Below are 20,841 nucleotides of genomic sequence, written 5' to 3' on the forward strand. Positions count from 1 at the left end.
GTACTTTAATGTCTGGATAAACAAAGTAGGGCTCTTTGCTAGCCCACTACTGCTGGGTTCCAGTTTTCCAATCCCAGGTTTCCAGTAGTGCTATTGGACGCCCGGGCGTCCCCATACAAACATTATTGGCTATGTCTGAAAGGAAAATGGGATGGTCGAGGCCCAGCAATAGATTGGCATCCTGTCTGAGTATGGTGCTACGAGGAAGCCAAACCTACAGCAGCCTTGATCAGAACAAAGCAGTGGTAAAACATGAGAAGTAATTAGTAAACAAGTAAATGAACTTAAACACATTTGCTCTCTTTTAGGTGAAGTGGATTCAGCAGCAGGTGGTAAAAAGGAGAGTAAAGAGAGATTATAAACCCTCGTACCCAGGTCCTGTCAAGGCCAGCCATACCAGCTTGGTCCAGCCTGACTCCATATTCTTCAATGATGCTAAATGGAGTAGCATGTGGTACATCGTGAGTAAAACAAATCACGTCCTGCATTGAATTTCTGTACCTGCATTTCATGCACCTGCTTCTGTACTGACAGCTTCCACTTTCTACAGCGATTTTCTGTAAATTGGCTAGGCTAATGCTAAGCTAATTGCTAACATGTCAATAAATCCTTATATCCAGATGTAAAGAGCTAAAAGACTGATATAGGATTGAAACTACAAACAGGCAAATTCTACATCAGTTATGACCCTGCGGTACACATACCTACCAGTTCTGTGCTGACCGTCCATCCTAAGACTTTAAGCTACGTTACTAAGTGATTGTCTGGAAAATCCTACTTAGCTGCTGTTGCCATCACCTGAGAAAATCCACATCACATAGCCCTGATTATGTCATTATTGTGACAAGGCCTAGTTTTATTTGTTAGGGAAACTGTGCTGTGTACCGTACAGGACCAGTTCAGGGTCTTTTACTGGCCTGTTTTCAGCATAGGCTCATCTGAGTGAACCTTGACCTTTTAGCATGTGTGGGTAGTGTAGCAATAAGCGTGGACATTTCATGTTGTTGGATTGTACAGTATAAACACGCTTTTGTTTTATTGTCCCGCCATGTTTTTCCACTATAGAAAAGAGTCAATTCATCATTTCATATGGTCATACTTTTAGAATGATCGTATATTTGTTCTGAATCTTTGATTGTCTTGAAATCATGGACATTAAGTCCACCTCATATTACAAGACAAACATTAGCACTGAGTCTTCTCCCATAATGCTTAATGAGGCACTTATGTCCTTTCTTAGGATTCTACACTTTGTCTCATCTCATGTTTTGATGGTGTTCACCTGATGAAAATGAGGTTAGAGTGGATTTTGGGAAGTTTTAAATCATTGTCCTGTTGGAATACTCAACCACAACCCAGTTTTAGCTTCTTGAAAGAGGCGGACAGATTGGAAACAAATCTATACTTCTGTCTAAACTTTTTCTGAGCTTTCGAAGAGAAAAAACACTAAAAACATCACAGATCATCTATTGTACTTGAGTTGGAAATCTCTTTTGTTTTTTATATCTAAGGAATGATTTACTTGAAGTTTATATTTTTGAACACTTTTAGTACAAGATTAAGCTAATCATAAACAATCACGGGGTGCTGGGGTGGTGCAGGGGAAAATTACACTAGAATCCAGGGTTCTATTCTCCAGCACTGCTATCAGCCAGTCGGGTGTCTACATACAAACATGATTATTTATGTCTTGGGGGGGGGGGGGATTGCTTAAGGTCCCGGGATGGATTGGCATCCTGTTCGGATTCCAGGAACCCTGACTAAGATAAAGTGGTGGTACAACATAAAGATAATGATGATTTGTATTATTGTCATTTCTGTTCTGATTTATTACCTTATTTGGTTTGATTTTGAAAAACGCCAGGTTGGATTATTAATAACAGATGTTATTGTTTGGAATAATAAGAGTTTTTTACATCATTTTTTTTCTTTGGAAATTTTAGGGGTCGTCACAGCTGAAAAGATCACATGGGATCACTATTTTAATACCATTTGTTTTTGACATGGGATGTCAAACAAGCTCATGGTCAGGTGTCCAAATACCTTTGACCCTATTGTGTAACTGTGTGTTATTGTATTAGTACTAAAGCACACAGTTTCTATAACACATGGACTTCATGTTGACATTTTAACTGTTTATATCAATATAACATCATGGATCTAGTTTCTCATTTACACTCTGTCCTAGTTTCTCATCAGTCCGCCTGCTACTGTTCTGTAGTCGGTCTTTCCATCAGCTGTTTAGTCATGATTTAAAAACCGATTTGATTTATTGGGACTATGGACGGTAATTAGAGGAACTGATAGACATCTATGATAAATCAGCACATTGGAGAATAGGTTTATAGAGAATGCTGCTTTGCTCTGTTAATGGTTAATGTAAATCAGATGATGGTAATACTTTGACCCGGATGCCACAGTCAAAAGCTCAATTAATGTGAAAGATGGTCCACAGTTTCAAATCTGGGTTTAAAGAAAGGTGTTGTGCTCATGTTATCAGGTTGGTTACATTTGTTGGATAATATAATAGTATGGAGTCAATAAGGTTGAGGGACTTGCTCAAAGGCCTAACAGTCTTGTTTGGACCGACAAAATTCTTTACGATACCCCAAAGCTCTACCCATTAGGCTACCAGTGTACCGTATTATAATATAATTTATAATTACTTAAATAAATGGAAGTGGTTCAGTAAAGGTGGCATTGCTTGATATTGGTGTTGCAAGGAATGCTTAAAGCGTTTAAAAAAAAAATCATCATTATAAAAGGTTTCCACTAGAGATGTTTCTTCATTTTTGGCTGTTTGATGAAGGCGTCCATATTCATGCCACAAATAAAACCAAATCTCTTGATGTCATGGTGTGCTTTACAGTCTTTTTTGGTATCACTTACCTCATTATACCATTCTCTTGTTCATGTAAGGATAACCTAGCACCTCTCCCATCTGCTTCTAGTCTTCTAGAATATCAGAAAAGTACCTGAAACTTGTATTACAACAGGTGTTCTAACGGCCCACCAGAGATTCCATCCTGCATTTGGTACCAATCATGTTTTTTTGGCTAATGGCTTAAATCGATTTATTTTTTATCTTGAAATCTGATGTTCATTAAGTCGGGTTAATGATGGCAGCGTTTTTGATTACCTCTTTGCTTTGTTTCCTGACAGCACTGCAATGAAAACATTCATAACTGTCAGTCGGACATGAACATCTTGGGTGCCTGGAAAAGGGGCTACACGGGTAAAGATGTGGTGGTTACTATTCTGGATGATGGCATCGAGCGGAACCACCCAGATCTCGTAGAGAACTATGTGAGTATGTAATGGTTGTTTCTGAGGTAGTTTTCTTTGACTTAATTCATTGACCTAATTTAAGAAATCTACTTGGAATGAGTTGGGGTATTTTGTAAAATGCACTAAAAACAAGAATCTGTTAAAAATTTTTTGGGACAGGGCTAAATGAGAGTCAGAAGTTTATAAAATATTCAAGCTACACTGTTTTGAAACATTCCACAACAAGTAGGTGAAAAAGCCAAGATCTTGCTATAGGGCAGCATCCATGGGTGGGTGACCTGCAAATGTTTGATTGTACCATTGTTGCTGAGTGGGATTTTAGACAGACTTATGGCACATTTACATGAGAACCACATGAGCCGTTGTGTCCTATGGAGTGTGGTGGTGCTGCCTAGCTTGTAGCTTCAGTAATCCAACTATTACCTACAGTTATCAGATTATGTGCATGTTATCACACTCACTGTTTGTTTTTTGGCTATGAGAAACACCGGTGTGTCTTTTGTCTTCTTATTTAAAATGTTTCTAAGATCTTTTTCTTTCCTCTCGTCTATGTGCAGGATAACCAGGCCAGTTATGATGTAAATGGAGACGATCCAGACCCCATGCCCAGATACGACGTCAGCAACGAGAACAAGTAAGAGTGCAGCCCTCGGCCGGGGGAACCCACCACTATTAAGGCTGCTAGAGAGTGTTTATAAGAGCAGTTCTGAGAGTGGCGTGTGGTTTGGGAATGTGGATGTTTGCTGTGTGGTGAGGAGATGGATCTCCCCGCTGTGGGTACATGTTGGTCTGTGGCTTCCACTCAGCCGGTGTGTGTAAGCCCGTGCCAGATGGCAGCACAGCATTTTTGGAAAGTTGGGCAGGAAGGTTTGGCCTGGGTTTCCTTTTCAGCACCAGAGATTTTCTCTTCAGGGAGCAATGCTGCAGTTTAATAGAAACCGACCATTAAATAGAAAGTTATTTTTATTTCATTTTGTAATGTTCCCATTGACGAATAAATGAAATTCAGGTTCGATTTTTTTACAATTTTCAGTGTAAAAATTAAGACACCTGATTGCATTTGAGGAGAGCACGTCGCTGTCTATGCCTCTTTCCAACAGTCCTCTTATTGCCCCTGCATTCTGCACAGGCGTGCGTCTCTCTGCCAATCAGTGTCCTTGCACAGCATATGAAGATCCCACGGTGGCCAATTAGTATCTGCTGCAGGCACTGCCAATTATGCCCAGCCGACCGGTGGCAATGCCGAGTTTTGAACCAAGGATTTCAGAATCTCAGCGCTGGTGCCAGTCCCCTTTGCTGTTTAAAGTGAATATCGATTCACCTTAAATGAATAACCGATTCGAATTGTGGCACATGTGCACCGATTTTTAACTGTCTTGTGGTGCATCGTTACATCCCTAGTAATATTTGGTTGATAGGTTTGACTGTCTATACTATTTTCAGTGTAAAAATTAAGCTAACAAACCACACTTTTTTTTTTTTTAACCCCATAGTCTCACACTTGCTCTCTCTCTTTTCTTGTTTTTTTACACTCTTTCTCTTTTTCCCAGTCACCCAGTTTCTCATTTTTGCTCACTTTCTCTCATTCTTTTGCTCTTTTTTCTCTCTCTTGTGCTTTCTCACACTTTCATATTTCAAAATTTTTTATATTCTGTTCATGGTGTTCGCTAGCTCACACCCGCTGGTTTTGATTCCCAGTGACAAATTAATTTAAATATTCTTTCAGGTTCGATTTTCTATCCTATTTTCAATGTAAAAATGAATCTAACAAACCACATATTATATTTCTACCCATCTTTACCAAGTGTGCCAATTATTCTGGAACTGGCTGTATATAGTTCTCAGTTCTCTTTGTGTTTATCTTTTTAAGCAGTTTTTCTTCCCCAGCCTTTCTTTCTAAAGCTCAAGTTTCCCCACTAAGTTCACACACATTGTTTTCCTGATCAGAGCTTTCTGAAACTACCTTGTTCTTCTGTGATGTCATCAGTGTGTTTGAACTATTATCTTTCGGCTAGACAGATCAATCTTGCTTATTTCTAAAGCCTTCGAAAGCTTCACTACGACTATTCATAAGCGATTCCATGGCCCGAGGAAACTGTGGGGGAGAATTTGAACCTATTGCTCTTGATGGGAGGAAGTGTGTGGTTCCGAGAAGCTTTTTATGGCGTGTATAGGCATGTTCTACAGAATATTGTCTGCCCGGGGAGCGTTCTTATGTTGGATGTCTGCTGAATTCAAGTGACATGTATTTAAAGGGTACTAATTATGATATACTGTTTACTGGCTGTGGGATTGTTCTATAATAATGAAATCCGCTCAGTCTATTGGCGCTGGATCATATGCAAAAGCCGGCGACTATTTCTAGAGTATATTTGCATTGGCTTTATTTGCCTTGTCGGCTGAAGTGGCTGAAATATGATTCGGTGTCTCTGAGGTTTTGTTTGAAGTGCTGCACCATGAATAATAATAATAATAATAATAATAATACATTTTATTTATATAGCGCTTTTCAAGATACTCAAAGACGCTTTACATAAGACAAATAATCAAAACAAATACGTACATACACCATACAAATCATAGTACAAAATCAAAATAGTACATCAACATCAAGAATAATTAAGATAAAAACAAAGAGAGCAGCATAAGACAGTTCATTAAAAATTAGCTAAATTATGAGAGAGAACAACAAATATAGAACAATTTCTTAAAATTAGACAGAAACAGGACAGATTTACATGCAATCAGGAAACTGAAAACTTTACAAGTTTTAGGATCTAGGACTTCACATTTCTGTCGTGATCTAAGTATAAAAACTATTAAAAAGAATAGCAAAAATAAAAGCATTTATTTCGTGTTGTTACAAGTTAAATGCCATATTGAATAGATGAGTTTTGAGAAGTGACTTGAATTTGGACAGGTCAGGACAATCTCGTAGGTGTTTGGGGAGAGCATTCCATAAAGATGGAGCAGCTATGGAAAAGGCCCTGTCACCCCAGGTCCGGTGCTTGGTCCTAGAGGGTATGGACAGTAGGTTAGCCTCAGAAGAGCGAAGGCTACGGGAGGGAATGTGCTGATGGAGCAGGTCGGTGAGGTAGGATGGGGCCTGATTATGGAGAGCTTTGTGAGTGAATAGAAGAATTTTGAATTGAATGCGTTGAGCAACGGGAAGCCAATGAAGTTTTTGTAGAACAGGTGTAATATGATCACGGGAGCGAGTATGAGTAAGGAGGCGAGCAGCTGAATTCTGGATATACTGAAGTTTTTTTAGGATTTTGTTAGATGTACCATAAAGGATGCTATTGCAATAATCAATTCTGGATGTAATAAAAGCATGAATCAAGGTTTCGGCGGCAGAAAAGGAGAGTGATGGACGTAGACGTGCTATGTTTTTTAGATGAAAGAAAGCAGTTTTGGTGATGTGATTTACATGGCGGTCAAAAGAGAGGTTGCTATCAAAAATTACACCAAGATTTCGGATGTTAGAAGACGGAGACAAAGTGTCATTATCAATGGTAATTTGAAAATTTTTTGTGGTTTTTGCCAGGGTTGTAGGACCTACGATGATCATATCTGATTTTTCACAGTTTAATTTGAGGAAATTAGCTTTCATCCACAATTTCATTTCAGTGATGCAATTTGTCAGAGTGGAGTGAAGTTCAGTATTAATGGATTTGGAGGAGATGTAAAGCTGAATATCATCAGCATAGCAGTGGAAATGTAAACCATGCCGACGTATGATGTCACCAAGGGGGAGCATATAAAGAATAAACAAAAGGGGACCTAACACTGAGCCTTGGGGAACGCCTTGGGACAGTGGAGCAATGGCAGAACTACAATTGTTGATATTAACAAACTGTTGTCTGTTTACGAGATATGACCTTAACCACAAAAGGGCAGTACCAGTGATGTTGACAGAGGATTCAAGGCGGGACAGAAGAATGGAGTGATTAATGGTGTCAAAAGCTGCAGTAAGATCAAGGAGGACGAGAATATTAATTTGTCCAGAGTCTGAGGAAAGAAGAAGGTCATTTGTGACTTTGAGGAGGGCTGACTCAGTGCTGTGCTGGGGGCGGAAACCAGACTGAAATGATTCAAATAGATTATTGGAATTTAGGTGATCTTTGAGCTGTGAGGCAACAACACGTTCCAGTATTTTCGACAGAAATGGAAGATTGGAAATGGGCCGAAAGTTACTCATAATGTTAGAGTCAAGTCCAGGTTTTTTAAGTATGGGAGTAACAGCAGCCAATTTGAGTGATTGAGGGACTGAGCCAGAACTAAGAGAGGAATTGATTATCTCTGTGATAAGTGATGAGATAACTGGAAAACAACCCTTAACAAGTTTTGATGGAGCAGGATCCAAAACACAAGTGGAGCTTCGCATCCCTGTTAAGATCTCAGATAGGTCCAAAAGAGACACAGGTGAGAACTGAGACAGAGGCTGGGTAATAAATTGAGATGAGATAGGCGGAGAAACAGAGATGACAGGGGAAACTGTCAGAAAATTGTGGATATTCTCAACTTTTGTTTGAAAAAATGAGAGGTAAGAGTTACACTTGTCAACTGTAAAGGAATTGGTAGTATTGTCAACTGGTTTGAGAAGTTTATTTATTGTGGAAAAGAGAGTCTTAGGATTTGTTGATCCAGCATGTATGAGTTCGGAATAGTAAGTGGATCGGGCTGCCGTAAGAGCGTCTTTGTAATGTTGAAGATAATCAGAATAAATCTGATAATGTACTGTTAGACCGGTTTTCTTATAAAGTCTTTCAAGCTGGCGTTTACGGGATTTCATTTGGTGAAGCTCAATTGTGTACCATGGTGCAGAATGACTAAATGAAACAAATTTGGTTCTCAAAGGAGCCAGCTCATCAAGACATGAGGCGAGTATGTCATTATAGTAATCGACAAGGTCAGATGAATTACTAGACAGTACAGGACAGACAGACATCTTTTTAACAAGAGAATCTGAGAAAGCAGAGGGAGAGATATATTGAAGATTCCTGAAGGATATTTTACGTTTAGCTCTAGTGATGGGCCTAGTGACCTCAATGTCCATGATGATTGTCAAATGATCAGAGACAGTAAGGTCATGGCTGGACGGCTGATGAACTAGGACACCAGTAGAGCAGACAAGGTCAAGAGTATGACCTTTTTTATGAGTTGGAAAATGTATATGTTGTGTGAAATTAAAACACTGTAACAATTCCAAAAATTCCCTGGCAAATTTACAGTTGTTGTCATCAATATGGATGTTAAAATCACCCATAAGCAGTACAGAGGATGAGAGGGCACTAAACTGGGTTAAAAAATCTGAAAAATCAGAGAGAAAGGAAGCGTTTGGCTTTGGCGGACGATAAACTACAGCAGTGACCAGAGGAGTAGGCCCTGACAACTTGAAAGCCAGGTGTTCAAAAGAAAGAGCAGCAGGAAAAGACAAAGTGGTTATTTTAATATCATCCCTATAGACTGCAGCAACACCACCACCTCGCCCTTCCATACGAGGTTCATCAATATACGAGTATCCCATTGGCGTGGTCTGATTTAACGTAAAATAATCCAAGGGTTTATGCCTAGTTTCAGTGAGACAGAAAAAGTCTAGTTCACTGTCAGATATAAATTCACTGAGTACAGTACTTTTTGTGTTGAGTGAACGAACATTAAGCAATGCCATTTTCAAGTGGTATTGTTGTGTAGTTGGCTGTGATGAACGAGGAAGAGAACGGAGATTTGCTAAGTCCACTCCGCGTTTCCTATCCCACTCCGTGGACAGCGTTGTCATGGAGACTACACCGCTACTGGTGTGCAAGGCAGCAGCGCTCTGATGACGTGTTTGCGGAGCGACAGTGCGCACGGCTGACCAGAAGAATGGAATAGCGTTACCGTTTCGAAGATAAACAAGCTTTCTCCGGGAGCCCCTGTGAATATAACGAGGCCGGCGAAGGAGTCCAAGCTGTTTGATGACTGAAATACACGATGGAGTAGTGCAGTTGTTGAACTTCCTCAGCTGGTCAACGGAATAGTTCAACATCGTGCCGATCCCAGGAAAACTCATCCACCGTTCACCACCGGCCGCAGACGCGATGTACAGTAGAAAGAACAAAAAGTATCAAAAGCACAAATAAAAGTATCAAAAGTAACATAAAAGAAATAGATCAATGCAAGCTTGTTGCCCAGACTTACAGTACCATGAGAGTATACAGTCTAAGTAATTGAGGGCCCAACAGTCACAATCTGGCAGTGGTGAGGCTTGAACCTGCAACCTTTCAATTACTATTTCAATACACAATCATGTTTCAAATTTTAAGGCGGTCAGTGTTAAAGAGGCGGTCAGTAAAGCAAATCAAAGTCGAAAAGCTTTAAAATGACCTCTGATCTAACTCCAAAAGCCTCGTTCTGAAGGAGGAACCAAGGCCAGCTTAAAGAAACTAAACCTGCTTGGAGCTTAGTTCATTACTTCACATAGAAGTGACGAATATACGAAATTCCAGCCATACTGCCCAAGTCAGGCCACCCTCTAAACCAGGGTGTACCACAAAAAGCCTTTATTGAACCATTCCAGCTAAGAAGCTCTTGCAAAAAGTGGAAAGTGACAAAAAGAGACCTGACTAGACCAAAATCAGCCTCTCTCAGAATTCTTGATGTTCCCACTTCCCATGCTTACAGCTGAAATTATTTAAGAATTGTTTAACAAATGTTTAGATGAAGTTAAACACCTACTATGGAGGAGACACATACTGCAAAGATCTGCACAGCCCATTCCCAGAGGAACTGGAAGTTCCTCTTCCTGAAAAATGCTCTAATAGCTTTTAAGGACTTTAATGACTTCATTTCAGTAAATGAAAGCAAAGGATAGTCTTACTCCTTACTATGTCTTTAATATTTTATAAATCTTATCAAGATTCTATTGTTTTCTCCATTTCTTGTGTAATTCTTGATTTAAGACGTACGTTTTGGTGACTGTGTGGGCTGTGGAAAATGCTGTCCTGGTTGTGCTGCGTAAGCCGAGGAGGACGATGTTCTGCTATTCTCATTGACGTGAATTTATCCTGCAGATGTGGACAGACACACAGTCCAGTACCACAACAACAAACGGAACAAAGCTTTAGGATGTTCCTGTACACCCGTACAGGAAAGTCTTGAGATTTTACTGAGTAAAACATTCGCAAAAATGACCTTTCTGTGTAAAAGGAGCATTTTCAGCCTTTCTAGGTTCCCTCATTGTAATTACTCGGTTGCATGCACCACCCTGGCCTGACCTAGGAGAGGTGCGGACAGGCAATGCATTTTACCCCCTTTTTCTCCCAATTTAGCATAGACAATCCACTGCTGGTCACCCCGTTGGAGTTCAAGGAGGGTGTATGTGTAGGGTGCCTAACACACACCCTTCAGCATATGCGCAGTCCATCAATCCCTTCTTATTCTCCCATACTTTGGTGGATTTGTGTGTGAGGTTGGCTTCACTTACAGAGAGCCACGCCCTGATCTCTGCGCCCTGGGCAACCAAGAGCCGTACACAACGCTGATAACTCCTCCCCTTAGTCCGATCTTTCCCACCCAGCAGACTAGAAGCCAATTTTGTCTGCTGCAGGCATTGGCAAATTGTGCCTGCTAGAGGGCGCCCAGCCATCTGGTAGCAAAGCCGGGATTCAAACCCTGGAGCTCAGAATCTCAGCGCTGGTATGCTAGCTGATTTTTTACAGAGAGCCGAGCCGTATTGTATTTGGAGATTTGTTAGATGTGTTAGCTATTTCCTGATCATCTATTGCGCACCTTCTCTCACAGTTGGTAGGCGCCTGTTGGTAGGGAACTCGGGTGGCGCAGTGGTAAAACAGGCTATCCCACCAGTGCTGAGATTTCAAGCTTGCGAGCTGGCAGACATGCAGACATGATTGGCAACGATTGGCTAACGTCTGGTTTGCTCATCAATGCTGGTTGGTTAATGGCACGTGCATATAGACAGGGGATAATGGAGAGCAGTGTGTGATCCTAATCCATGTGTGAAAAGATGCGCTTGGCAACTGCACTCATGCCGGAGGGGGCGTTTTAGGTATGACCCTTCTCTACCAGGGTAGAGGTCTGCAGCAGTGGCGGAGGGATATAATCAAACTAATCGGATACTAGATTGGCAGAAAAAGGTAAAAAAAAATGCATGGAAATAGAATGAAAAATTGTGCATGTTTGTCGGCCGGCCAGGTCGATAGCCAGACGATGTTTGCCCCCACGTTTGAGGTTCAGCCTGCAAAACAAACTAAAGAAAAGAAATATAACCCACCAGTGTGATGTTGTTCACATCAACATCGGATCCTCCGCTTTAATATAATAGGCTTTGACACCGTAAACCGATGGTTGCCGTGGCTACCAGACACCGACTTGTCCTAGGATCTGGTAGCGCCGCGGCTGTTTGTTTCTTCTTCTGAAATAGTTGGGACCGGAGACGGAGGTAACCATGACAGCGTGAGTTTTTCTCTGCAGATGTTCTCTGCTGGAGGTTCCACAGCAGAATTCATGTTCGCTCTCTGACCCTGACATGATAGAAGCGGATCGTTTTTTTCTTCTCCTCGCCAGTGAATCTGATTTATTTGGGTTCGGTCGGCGTCGGCCGTGACATTAAGAATTCCTCCACGTGCCGTCTGCACGCAGATTCTGGAAAACTCGCGAATGTTTTTCCTCAACAGCTTAAATATTTAGCCACCGTGTTCGAGCTGGCTTGGCACGAAGAGAGAATGTTTAGTTTCAGCACAGCTGTTGCTGCTCTAACCCTGTAACCTCTCTCTTCATCTCTCGCGCTCTTCCTCTCTCACCCGCTTTCTCTTTTTCTCTCTCGCTTACTTTCTTCCACTTTCTCCCATTTTTTGCTCTCTCTCTCATTCTTTATCTTTCTTGCTCTCTCTTGATCTGTCTCGCTCACTGTATTTCTCATTTCTTGGCCACTTTCTTCCACTTTCTCCCATTCCTTTTCTCTTGCTGTTTCTCTCTCTTTTACTCTGTTTCTCTTTCTCGTTTTCTTGCTCGCTTTCTTCCATTTTCTGTCATTCGTTCACCCTATCTCAGGCTTTCTCTCACTGCGTTTTGAGTCTTGCATTTCTCTTTTACTGTGTCTTTCTCAATGTCTCTCTTATTGTCTCTGCATTGCACAGTTTCTCACTGACCTCTCTGTTATGCATCTTTCTGTTTTTCTTCCTCTCTATTTGTGTGTGCGCAATTGCATTGCTGTGGTTAGTAGTACGTACATGATTGAGGTCTCTGATTGTTTACGCTTGTTTGTGTATATACTGATGTTCTGTGTCCTCTTTAGGCATGGAACGCGGTGTGCTGGGGAAGTGGCTGCATCAGCCAACAACTCCCACTGCACTGTGGGTATTGCCTACAACGCCAAGATCGGGGGTGAGTGTTGTACGCTATTCTTACCCATTTTCTCCCAACTCTGTGGCTCTGACCTCTCTCTCTTTTCCTTTCTCTATTCTTTCCCACTCAAGCCTTGAGTTTAAAGCCTTCTTGTATTAAATCCGTTTACATATGTCAGTTCAGATCCGTTTCCAGAACGAGCGTTTGCTTTCTGTATCGTACAGGTGTGCGCATGTTGGATGGAGATGTAACGGACATGGTGGAGGCCAGGTCGCTCAGTTTGCACCCGCAGCACATCGATATCTACAGTGCCAGCTGGGGTCCAGACGACGACGGGAAAACCGTAGACGGGCCCGCCGCCCTGGCCAAGCAGGCCTTCGAGAACGGCATCCGACAGGTAAAGCGCTTATTATATACTCTACCTAATCCGCCTGTCTGCACCACCACACCCATAAACAGGTCACATACATGTGCACAGCACCCTGTTCTAAAGAGGGTGAGACTGTGTCTCAAACTAAGTGCTTAGTGTTGCTGTTATGATGCAGCATTATAATAAGGTGCACTATGGGAAGACAGTTGTAGACTAGTGGGTAAAATGGGTTACATTTTATTTTAATACTCTGTATGATGGTACTTTGTTTACCCTGCACTGTACAGGGCTTATGAAGGAAAAACCAAGCAGTGCAAGGGAGTCTGGAATATGTAGTTACCAACACTTTCTACTTCCTGTACAAAAGGATATTGCACCCTTTATCATTTACAAATATGGTACACACTGAATTACATTCCAGTATAAAGTGCTGACAAGGTAACAAACGACCTCTTCCTTTTTTCTCCTACTGTTTCTCCATAGGGTAGGAAGGGCCGGGGCTCCATTTTTGTGTGGGCATCAGGCAACGGTGGGAGGAGTCGAGATCACTGCTCGTGTGACGGCTATACGAACAGCATCTACACAATCTCCATCAGCAGCACGGCAGAAAGCGGACGCAAACCCTGGTACCTGGAGGAGTGCGCCTCCACGCTCACCACTACATACAGCAGCGGGGAAAACTACGACCGTAAAATTGTACGTTTTATTTCTATATGCTTGTGATTTTACACGTTCAGCACTTAGACCTAGCATTTGTTTGCACCTTACCCATGCCATGGAAAACATACTCCAGCCAACTGCTCCAATCATAAACCCTCCTTTTTCTGGATATTTCCTCTTTATCTCTCAATCTAGTCAATTCCATTTCATACTTGTGAATCAGATTTTTCTTGCACAACCCTCGATCTGATCCAGGAGAGCTGGATAACCACACGTTCCCTCCGACTCATCAATCTGTGGCCACTTCTTATCACCTGCCAGATAGCTGGAAATGATAACCACTAGTCCAGTACCTTAAGCACTAGTCTTACACAAGAGAACACAAGAACAGTTTCACCTACCGTAAAATAACCAGCCATAAAAATGAAAAAGGAAATTAAAATGGACCAAAATATAAAGACAAGAGTCACAGTGGGTCCGATTTACCTTACATCCCCTTTCCCTTAGAACAGATGTAGCCATTTTTCTTTATGTAGATGCCTGACTGGCCAATATCACTGGCCAATAGCACCGCTGCAGACTAGAACCCTGGTTCCCAGCGATAGTGGGCTAGCATAGTTGATCGCTGTGCCACCCGAGCACCCACATCTATAACATTTTTTCAGCATGAATGGAACACACAAACCAATAATAAACTACACAAGATTCACCCCAATGTCAGAAATAAACCAAAAATACACTATGGGAAACTTATAGACCAAGTTATCTACACTAGATGTAGAATAGGCCATTCCAGATTGACACACCAACACTTAATACTAGGAGACCCCAGACTTTGCAAAGAATGCAATAAAACACATCCTAATACACATTCAAAAAACACATCCGATACATTTAAAGAAATACTTATCCAAGATAATAAAGAAATAAACCTCAAATTTATCAGTAATACAAGACTGAAACATATACTGTATATAATACCAGATCAATAAAACTAGCATAAAACACTGATTCCTGCCGTGAATATCATATATATGACAACATGGCATTATAAAAACAAACAAACAAACAAACATTAACATTTTTTCACTGTTCAAATGGCCGAGTATTATTACTTCTTCTGTGTGTAAATGCAAATGATGGCAGGTTTGATTACGACCAAAATTAATCACGTGTTTTAAATGTTTTGACCCCAACCTAGCAGAGTGATCATTCTTCAGTCAACTCAGGAATTGGAATTCCAAACTGAAAATCACACACAACTGGCCTTTCTATAAATCCATAATGAAACATTCAGAAATTGGCTTTGCCAGATTCCAAACAGTGTGGATTTGAACTTTAGGGCATCGTTTTTTCTTTGCTAATGCATTTCAGTTCTGTTATTCAGGCTCATCAGACTCTCTCATTTCTAACTACTATACTAATACAGTTCAGTTAGAGGTTGTGGCAGGTATCTGCTCTCAGCGCTCGCTATAATGCATCCACTGTACTGTGTAATACGGCTTGACATGACAAAGACTCTGAAGGTATTTAGCACAAGTTCAAAGCTATGGTTCGACTTCCAAATCTCTGAGGGGATTTACAGATCCCTTCATGAAGTCATAAATTCCGCTACAGTGGTGCTGTTTCAACAACCAGCTGTATATTTATTCATATTTTCCCCCTAATATTGTGAAGTGTGCATGTAAAGAAGTCCACCAATCATATAAGAGGGTTTGTTGTGTTTTCTTTGTAGATTTGTGTTGTTTTTAGTTCACTCTGGTTATCACATCTCGTGCAGTAAACGTTTTGGTGGGTTTTGTGATCGCTACCCTTTGTTTAACTCTTTCTACTGAAGAGGCATTCGAGAAAATAAACAGATGTGCCAACTGGTGTTTTACCACGTATCTGGCTATGTGTCACGTAAATTTATACGCTGGCAATGGTCATCTGGCTTTGAACATGGTGAACTGTTGACTGTTTTATTTGTTCACACTCACAACAGCACCATCATGCTCTTTCCAGCCTAGCTTACTCACCTCATCCTCTTTCTCTTTTTGCAGATCACTACAGATCTGAGGCAGCGCTGCACGGACAGTCACACTGGAACTTCAGCCTCGGCTCCCATGGCTGCTGGGATCATCGCTCTCGCACTGGAGGCAAAGTAAGACCACATTTGAATAGAAGCATGTCTAATCCACTAGGTTTAACTAAGCATACCCTCTGTCTATATCTGAAGTCCACTAAATAGCTTCAAAAGTGTAATTGGGTTATACACTATGTAGTGAGCAAGTGACAGGTGGATGATTGGCACTGCATGTTTTAATGGCATGTTGATTGTGAATGATCTATTTCTACTTAATCTTCTCTCTAGAGAGTTGTTGCAATTACTAATGCTTTGGTAATTTCTCTTGCTTGCATTGGAACAACACAAAAAAAGAAAAAAGCACTGACAAATACACCCCCCAATGGCTGGCTGTTTCGCCCACAGCAAACCCCCTTGGACACTAGCCAATCATGTCCTTGCAGATGCCTGCCTGACTGATGGCACTGCTGAAATCCAGAGTTCGAATCTTAGCATACTTTACCATTTCGCAACCTGAGCACCCCTAGATATAACATTAGCACAAACTGATGAACTCTTAACAGTAAAGTCAGATGTTGCTATTTTTCTATTATATTTGTCTCTGGAATCCCAAGTGTTTGCAAACTTACATTAGAATGAATTGTCACTTCATTTGGTCTTACTTTGTGAATACACACAATGAGGAAAGCAGTGTGGCTCTTACCAGATTGTAGTGCCTTTGTTTGCTTGTTTTGAATGTTCTGATTATGTTTTTTGTGTGCAGCCCTTTGCTGACCTGGAGGGATGTACAGCACATCATTGTAAAAACCTCGCGTGCTGGCCACCTCAGCGCTCCTGACTGGAAAACCAATGCAGCAGGATACAACGGTACCAATTCTTTCAATACTGCATTCAGGTGGTTTAGACACACTTTCATATTTATCTTGATGATACTTGATCCTGGTAGGAGTCACGGCTGCTCCACTTTCACCAGGAAACTCAGAAAACTTAACAGGGCGCCAATCCATCACAGGGCTTGGCCATATCCCTATTTCTCAGACCTATCCAATCATGTCTTTATAGATGCCACCACTGATAACTAAACCCATCTCATTGGTGATGGGCTACCACAAAAGACCGCACACCTGATCGCCTTTAAAACAAAAGGAACTTAACTACCAAATTTGGCAACACTTTGGGACAAGTCCAGTTCCCGTTGGTGCATGACTGTCCCTCAGTGCTTAGATCCATAGTGAGGTCTATAAAGACCATAAAGAACTCCAGTGGCCTGCACAGAGCTCTAACCTCTAGCTTATTAAACATCTGTGGGATGAATTGGAATGTCAATTGTGAGTCAGGCCTTCTCATGCAAATGCCCTTTTGAATAAGCAGGCAACAATTCCAACAGACGTGCACCAAAATCCTGTGGAAACCGTCTCAAAAGAACGGTTGCTGTTATAATCGCAGGGTGGTCAAGTGTCCACATACATTTTATGGCCAAAAGTATTTGGACACCTGATCATGTGCTTTTAATACCAGTGGTAATAAAATAGAGTGACCTCTATGTGATCTTTTTCGCTAGAACAACAACCACTGTTATGAGAAGACTTCTGACAATACTTTGAAGTATGTCTGTGGGAATTTGTGTATGGCTGGTCAGGAAAGCCGCGATTAATGTTTATAGACATTGCTTTTTCATGCTAGAACATGAACCCACTCACTCACTCACTCACTCACTCACTCACTGTCTTAACCATTAATCCAATTAGGGTCGCGGGGGGAGGGGGTGCTGGAGCTTATCCCAGCTTTTCAACGGGCGCAAGGCACACAGTAACACCCTGGACGGGGCGCCAGTCCATCGCAGGGCAGACACACATACACACACATCCATTCACCTATAGGGCAATTCAGTGTCCCCAATAAACCTGACTGCATGTTTTTGGACTGTGGGAGGAAACCGGAGCTCTCGGAGGAAACCCACACAGACACGGGGGAAACATGCAAACTCCACACAGAAAGGACCCGGACCCCCCCGCCCCGCCTGGGGATTGAACCCAGGACCTTCTTGCTGTGAGGCGACAGTGCTACCCACTTAGCCACCGTGCTGCCCCTGTCCCTAAACTGTTGTTCAAAGTCGGAAGCATATAATTTCCTTTATACAATTGATTTAATACACCTGTTAGCAACTGCTGTGGCTGCAACACATGAATTCAAAAATTAAAAGGGGCGTCCTTATACTTTTGTGCATACACTGTATTTGGATACAAAACAGAACCTGTTGTAAGGCTGTAATTATACACAATTCTTTGTTATTACCGCCTTATTACTGGGAAATGTAATTATTCGGCACCTTATTAAGATAAAATAGCTGTTGCATTTTTTTGTATGTGAGTTTGATTTTGTGTTTGTTGCATTTATTTACAGTGAGTCATCTGTACGGCTTCGGGCTCATGGATGCAGAGGCCATGGTGAAAGAAGCCGAGCGATGGAAGCAGGTCCCTCAGCAGCACATATGTGTAGAAAATGCTGATAAGCAGATGAGGTAGTTTTACTCTCATCTCAGTATATGCCTCATCACCATGGCAACCACCAACCCTAACATATCATTGCATGTCTAAGTAGCTCATACAAGTTTTAATCTTTTCCTTTAAAGGACGATTCGCCCGGAGCACGTCGTCCGGTCCGTTTACAAAGCCACGGGCTGCACAGATAATGCGAATCATCACGTCATTTATTTGGAGCACGTGGTTGTACGGATCACCATCACTCACCCGAGACGAGGGGACCTGTCCATTAATCTGACCTCACCTTCAGGGACGAAATCACAGCTCCTTGCCAACAGGTAATGTAAAGTTTGGACACGTGAGAACAATACGTATCATTGTCCAAGATGTACTAGATAAGCCAGAACATTTGGACCACCTGCTTGATATGCTGCGTCATGTGGTATCTGGAACCACAACTCTACCAGCAGGTCCTTCAGCTTCTGTTTGTTGGGGGATGGATCGTCCTATGATGCCATCTTAAACGATGCACACATGCCCGTCTGTCCACATGGTCTTGTAGAAATCTGGATTTATTGGACCAGTCGACCATCTTCTATTGCTCCAATGTCCAGTTCCAATGCCTGCATGTCTATTGTATGTGCTTTCAATGGTGGACAGGAGCTCGCATGGGCACTTTGACTGGCCTGCAACTATGCAGCCCCATACACCGAAGGGTTTGATGCAGTAGCTCTTCTGTTGGTCTGTACCAGACGCCATGGCTTCAATGTTTTCTGACAGCAGACCACTGTTAGTAGGAACTGACCACGACTGCTTACGAGCACCTTACTTTTTCAGAGATACTTCATTGTAGTCGTCTGGCCGTAACAATTTTACCTTTATCAAAATCATTCAAACTCAATCACTACGGTCACTCTGACCTCATACTAGCCCACACCACATGCAAAGCCATCTGGCTCTTCCTTTTTCCATAATGTACAGAGGAACACGCTATACTCAGGTTTTTCTCATTCGTTTATGATGCCCATTTGACCAGAGAGTTGGATGCTGTTGCATCTGGTTGCATGTGGAATCCCATCTAGGCCTTCCATTTTTAGGACACAGCCAAGTCCCTGTTTTGCCACACAAGTGCCCCTACATTCCCTCTTTTAAAAATTACCATAATCCCATCTTTGTGACATTTCCACAAGTGCACAGTTGGGGTGCAGCATTTGCCGAAATTAATAGAGGTATCAGAAGATGAGAGGTTTGTAAAATCAGAACAATTATAATTAATAACAGATAAATAAAATAAGAATCTACATGTTGCCCATGGCTACCAGTAACCAATCATTGGTATATTTAGTGATACTACAAGGTTCTGAAGTGCTTTGGAATGTGTCCAGTCATTTATGGAACATAGACTATGCACAACGTACATCACAGAATGCCTGCAAAAATGCCATGAAGTTTTAGTGTAGTTTTGTGTCCACTGCAGGCTGTTTGACCACTCAATGGAGGGCTTTAAGAACTGGGAGTTCATGACGACACACTGTTGGGGGGAGAAAGCTGCTGGAGATTGGGTCCTGGAGATCTACGACTCGCCCTCACAACTCCGGAGTCAGAAAGCTCCAGGTATTCATGCGCATCAGATACCCAGCTTGTAACTCGTAACATATTTTTATTCAATTTAATTGCTAATTACTACCCACTAGCGTGAAATGAGTCTTACTGAAATGAGTCTTTTACCAATCAAGTTAACATCACTCGGCAAGTCATCAAACTTAAAGAATAGTTCTTACTGCCCACTGTTACCTAGAATTGACTCATTGTGACCTAAATTGGCTCCATAATTGCTTAGCTGTTTATGCTATCTTGTTTTCCTAGCCACAGATGCTAAGGCATCAAGACTAATTTTGGATGACAGGTTAAACAGGAACATTTTCTGACCATTTTCTGTGTTTTTTAGGCAAACTGAAGGAGTGGTCGCTGGTGCTTTATGGCACCTCAGTGCACCCGTACGCCTCCCGCAGCGACAAGCCTCGCTCCGTAGTGGAGTCTCCAGTAGAGGATGAGTACAGCGAGGAGTATGTGGGTACGTTGAGCTTTAATCTTGCTAATATTAGAGTCATCGTATGTCCAAGGTTTTGCTGTTACGGTTCCGTTTTCTAATTGGGTCCTTTATTGTCAGGTCCCTGCGACCCGGAGTGCAGTGAGAATCGCTGTGAGGGCCCTGGACCCCACCAGTGCATCAACTGCCTGCACTACTTCCTCAAGTTCAAGAACAACACCAGGTACAACGTAGCTCAGTATATACAAAGGGGTGGACGAAATATCAGAAACTGGGGGCAGTATATTTATATTAAGTGAATGACTGAATTGGCTGGATTGTATTATGTCAAAATTGTAAGTTGCTGTGACTTTGAGGCTTGCATAAACATGCCACATGCCGGGAAGTGGACTGGTACCGTGTTAAGATTATATTAAGGTGCTCAGGTGGCGCAGCGGTAAAACACGCTGGCACACCAGAGCTGACATTTCAAACTAGTCGGTTCAAAACCTACACCAAAAACGCTTGGCTGTTGTTCAAGGGTGGGAGCCAGAGGGGATTCCTCATGACTAATGCAATTACGATCTCTGCTGGCTGA

General features: G+C 42.0%; 1 protein-coding gene across 3 annotated transcripts in view; it reads left to right on the forward strand.

Moving 5' to 3' along the window:
• pcsk5b (proprotein convertase subtilisin/kexin type 5b) overlaps window positions 1-20,841 on the forward strand; it is a 72,820-nt gene that overhangs the window by 12,418 nt on the left and 39,561 nt on the right. For all 3 annotated transcript variants that reach the window (XM_062999290.1, XM_062999288.1, XM_062999289.1), the window contains exons 3-15: window positions 309-461; window positions 3,163-3,306; window positions 3,846-3,922; window positions 12,587-12,675; window positions 12,861-13,033; window positions 13,490-13,702; window positions 15,709-15,809; window positions 16,495-16,598; window positions 18,135-18,252; window positions 18,364-18,552; window positions 19,692-19,828; window positions 20,163-20,288; window positions 20,385-20,487. In XM_062999290.1, the coding sequence (XP_062855360.1) occupies window positions 309-461; window positions 3,163-3,306; window positions 3,846-3,922; window positions 12,587-12,675; window positions 12,861-13,033; window positions 13,490-13,702; window positions 15,709-15,809; window positions 16,495-16,598; window positions 18,135-18,252; window positions 18,364-18,552; window positions 19,692-19,828; window positions 20,163-20,288; window positions 20,385-20,487 (1,727 nt within the window). The remainder of the gene's footprint in view (window positions 1-308; window positions 462-3,162; window positions 3,307-3,845; window positions 3,923-12,586; window positions 12,676-12,860; window positions 13,034-13,489; window positions 13,703-15,708; window positions 15,810-16,494; window positions 16,599-18,134; window positions 18,253-18,363; window positions 18,553-19,691; window positions 19,829-20,162; window positions 20,289-20,384; window positions 20,488-20,841) is intronic.

The sequence above is a fragment of the Trichomycterus rosablanca genome, chromosome 7 (assembly GCF_030014385.1).
Source record: "Trichomycterus rosablanca isolate fTriRos1 chromosome 7, fTriRos1.hap1, whole genome shotgun sequence".
Lineage (NCBI taxonomy): Eukaryota > Metazoa > Chordata > Actinopteri > Siluriformes > Trichomycteridae > Trichomycterus > Trichomycterus rosablanca.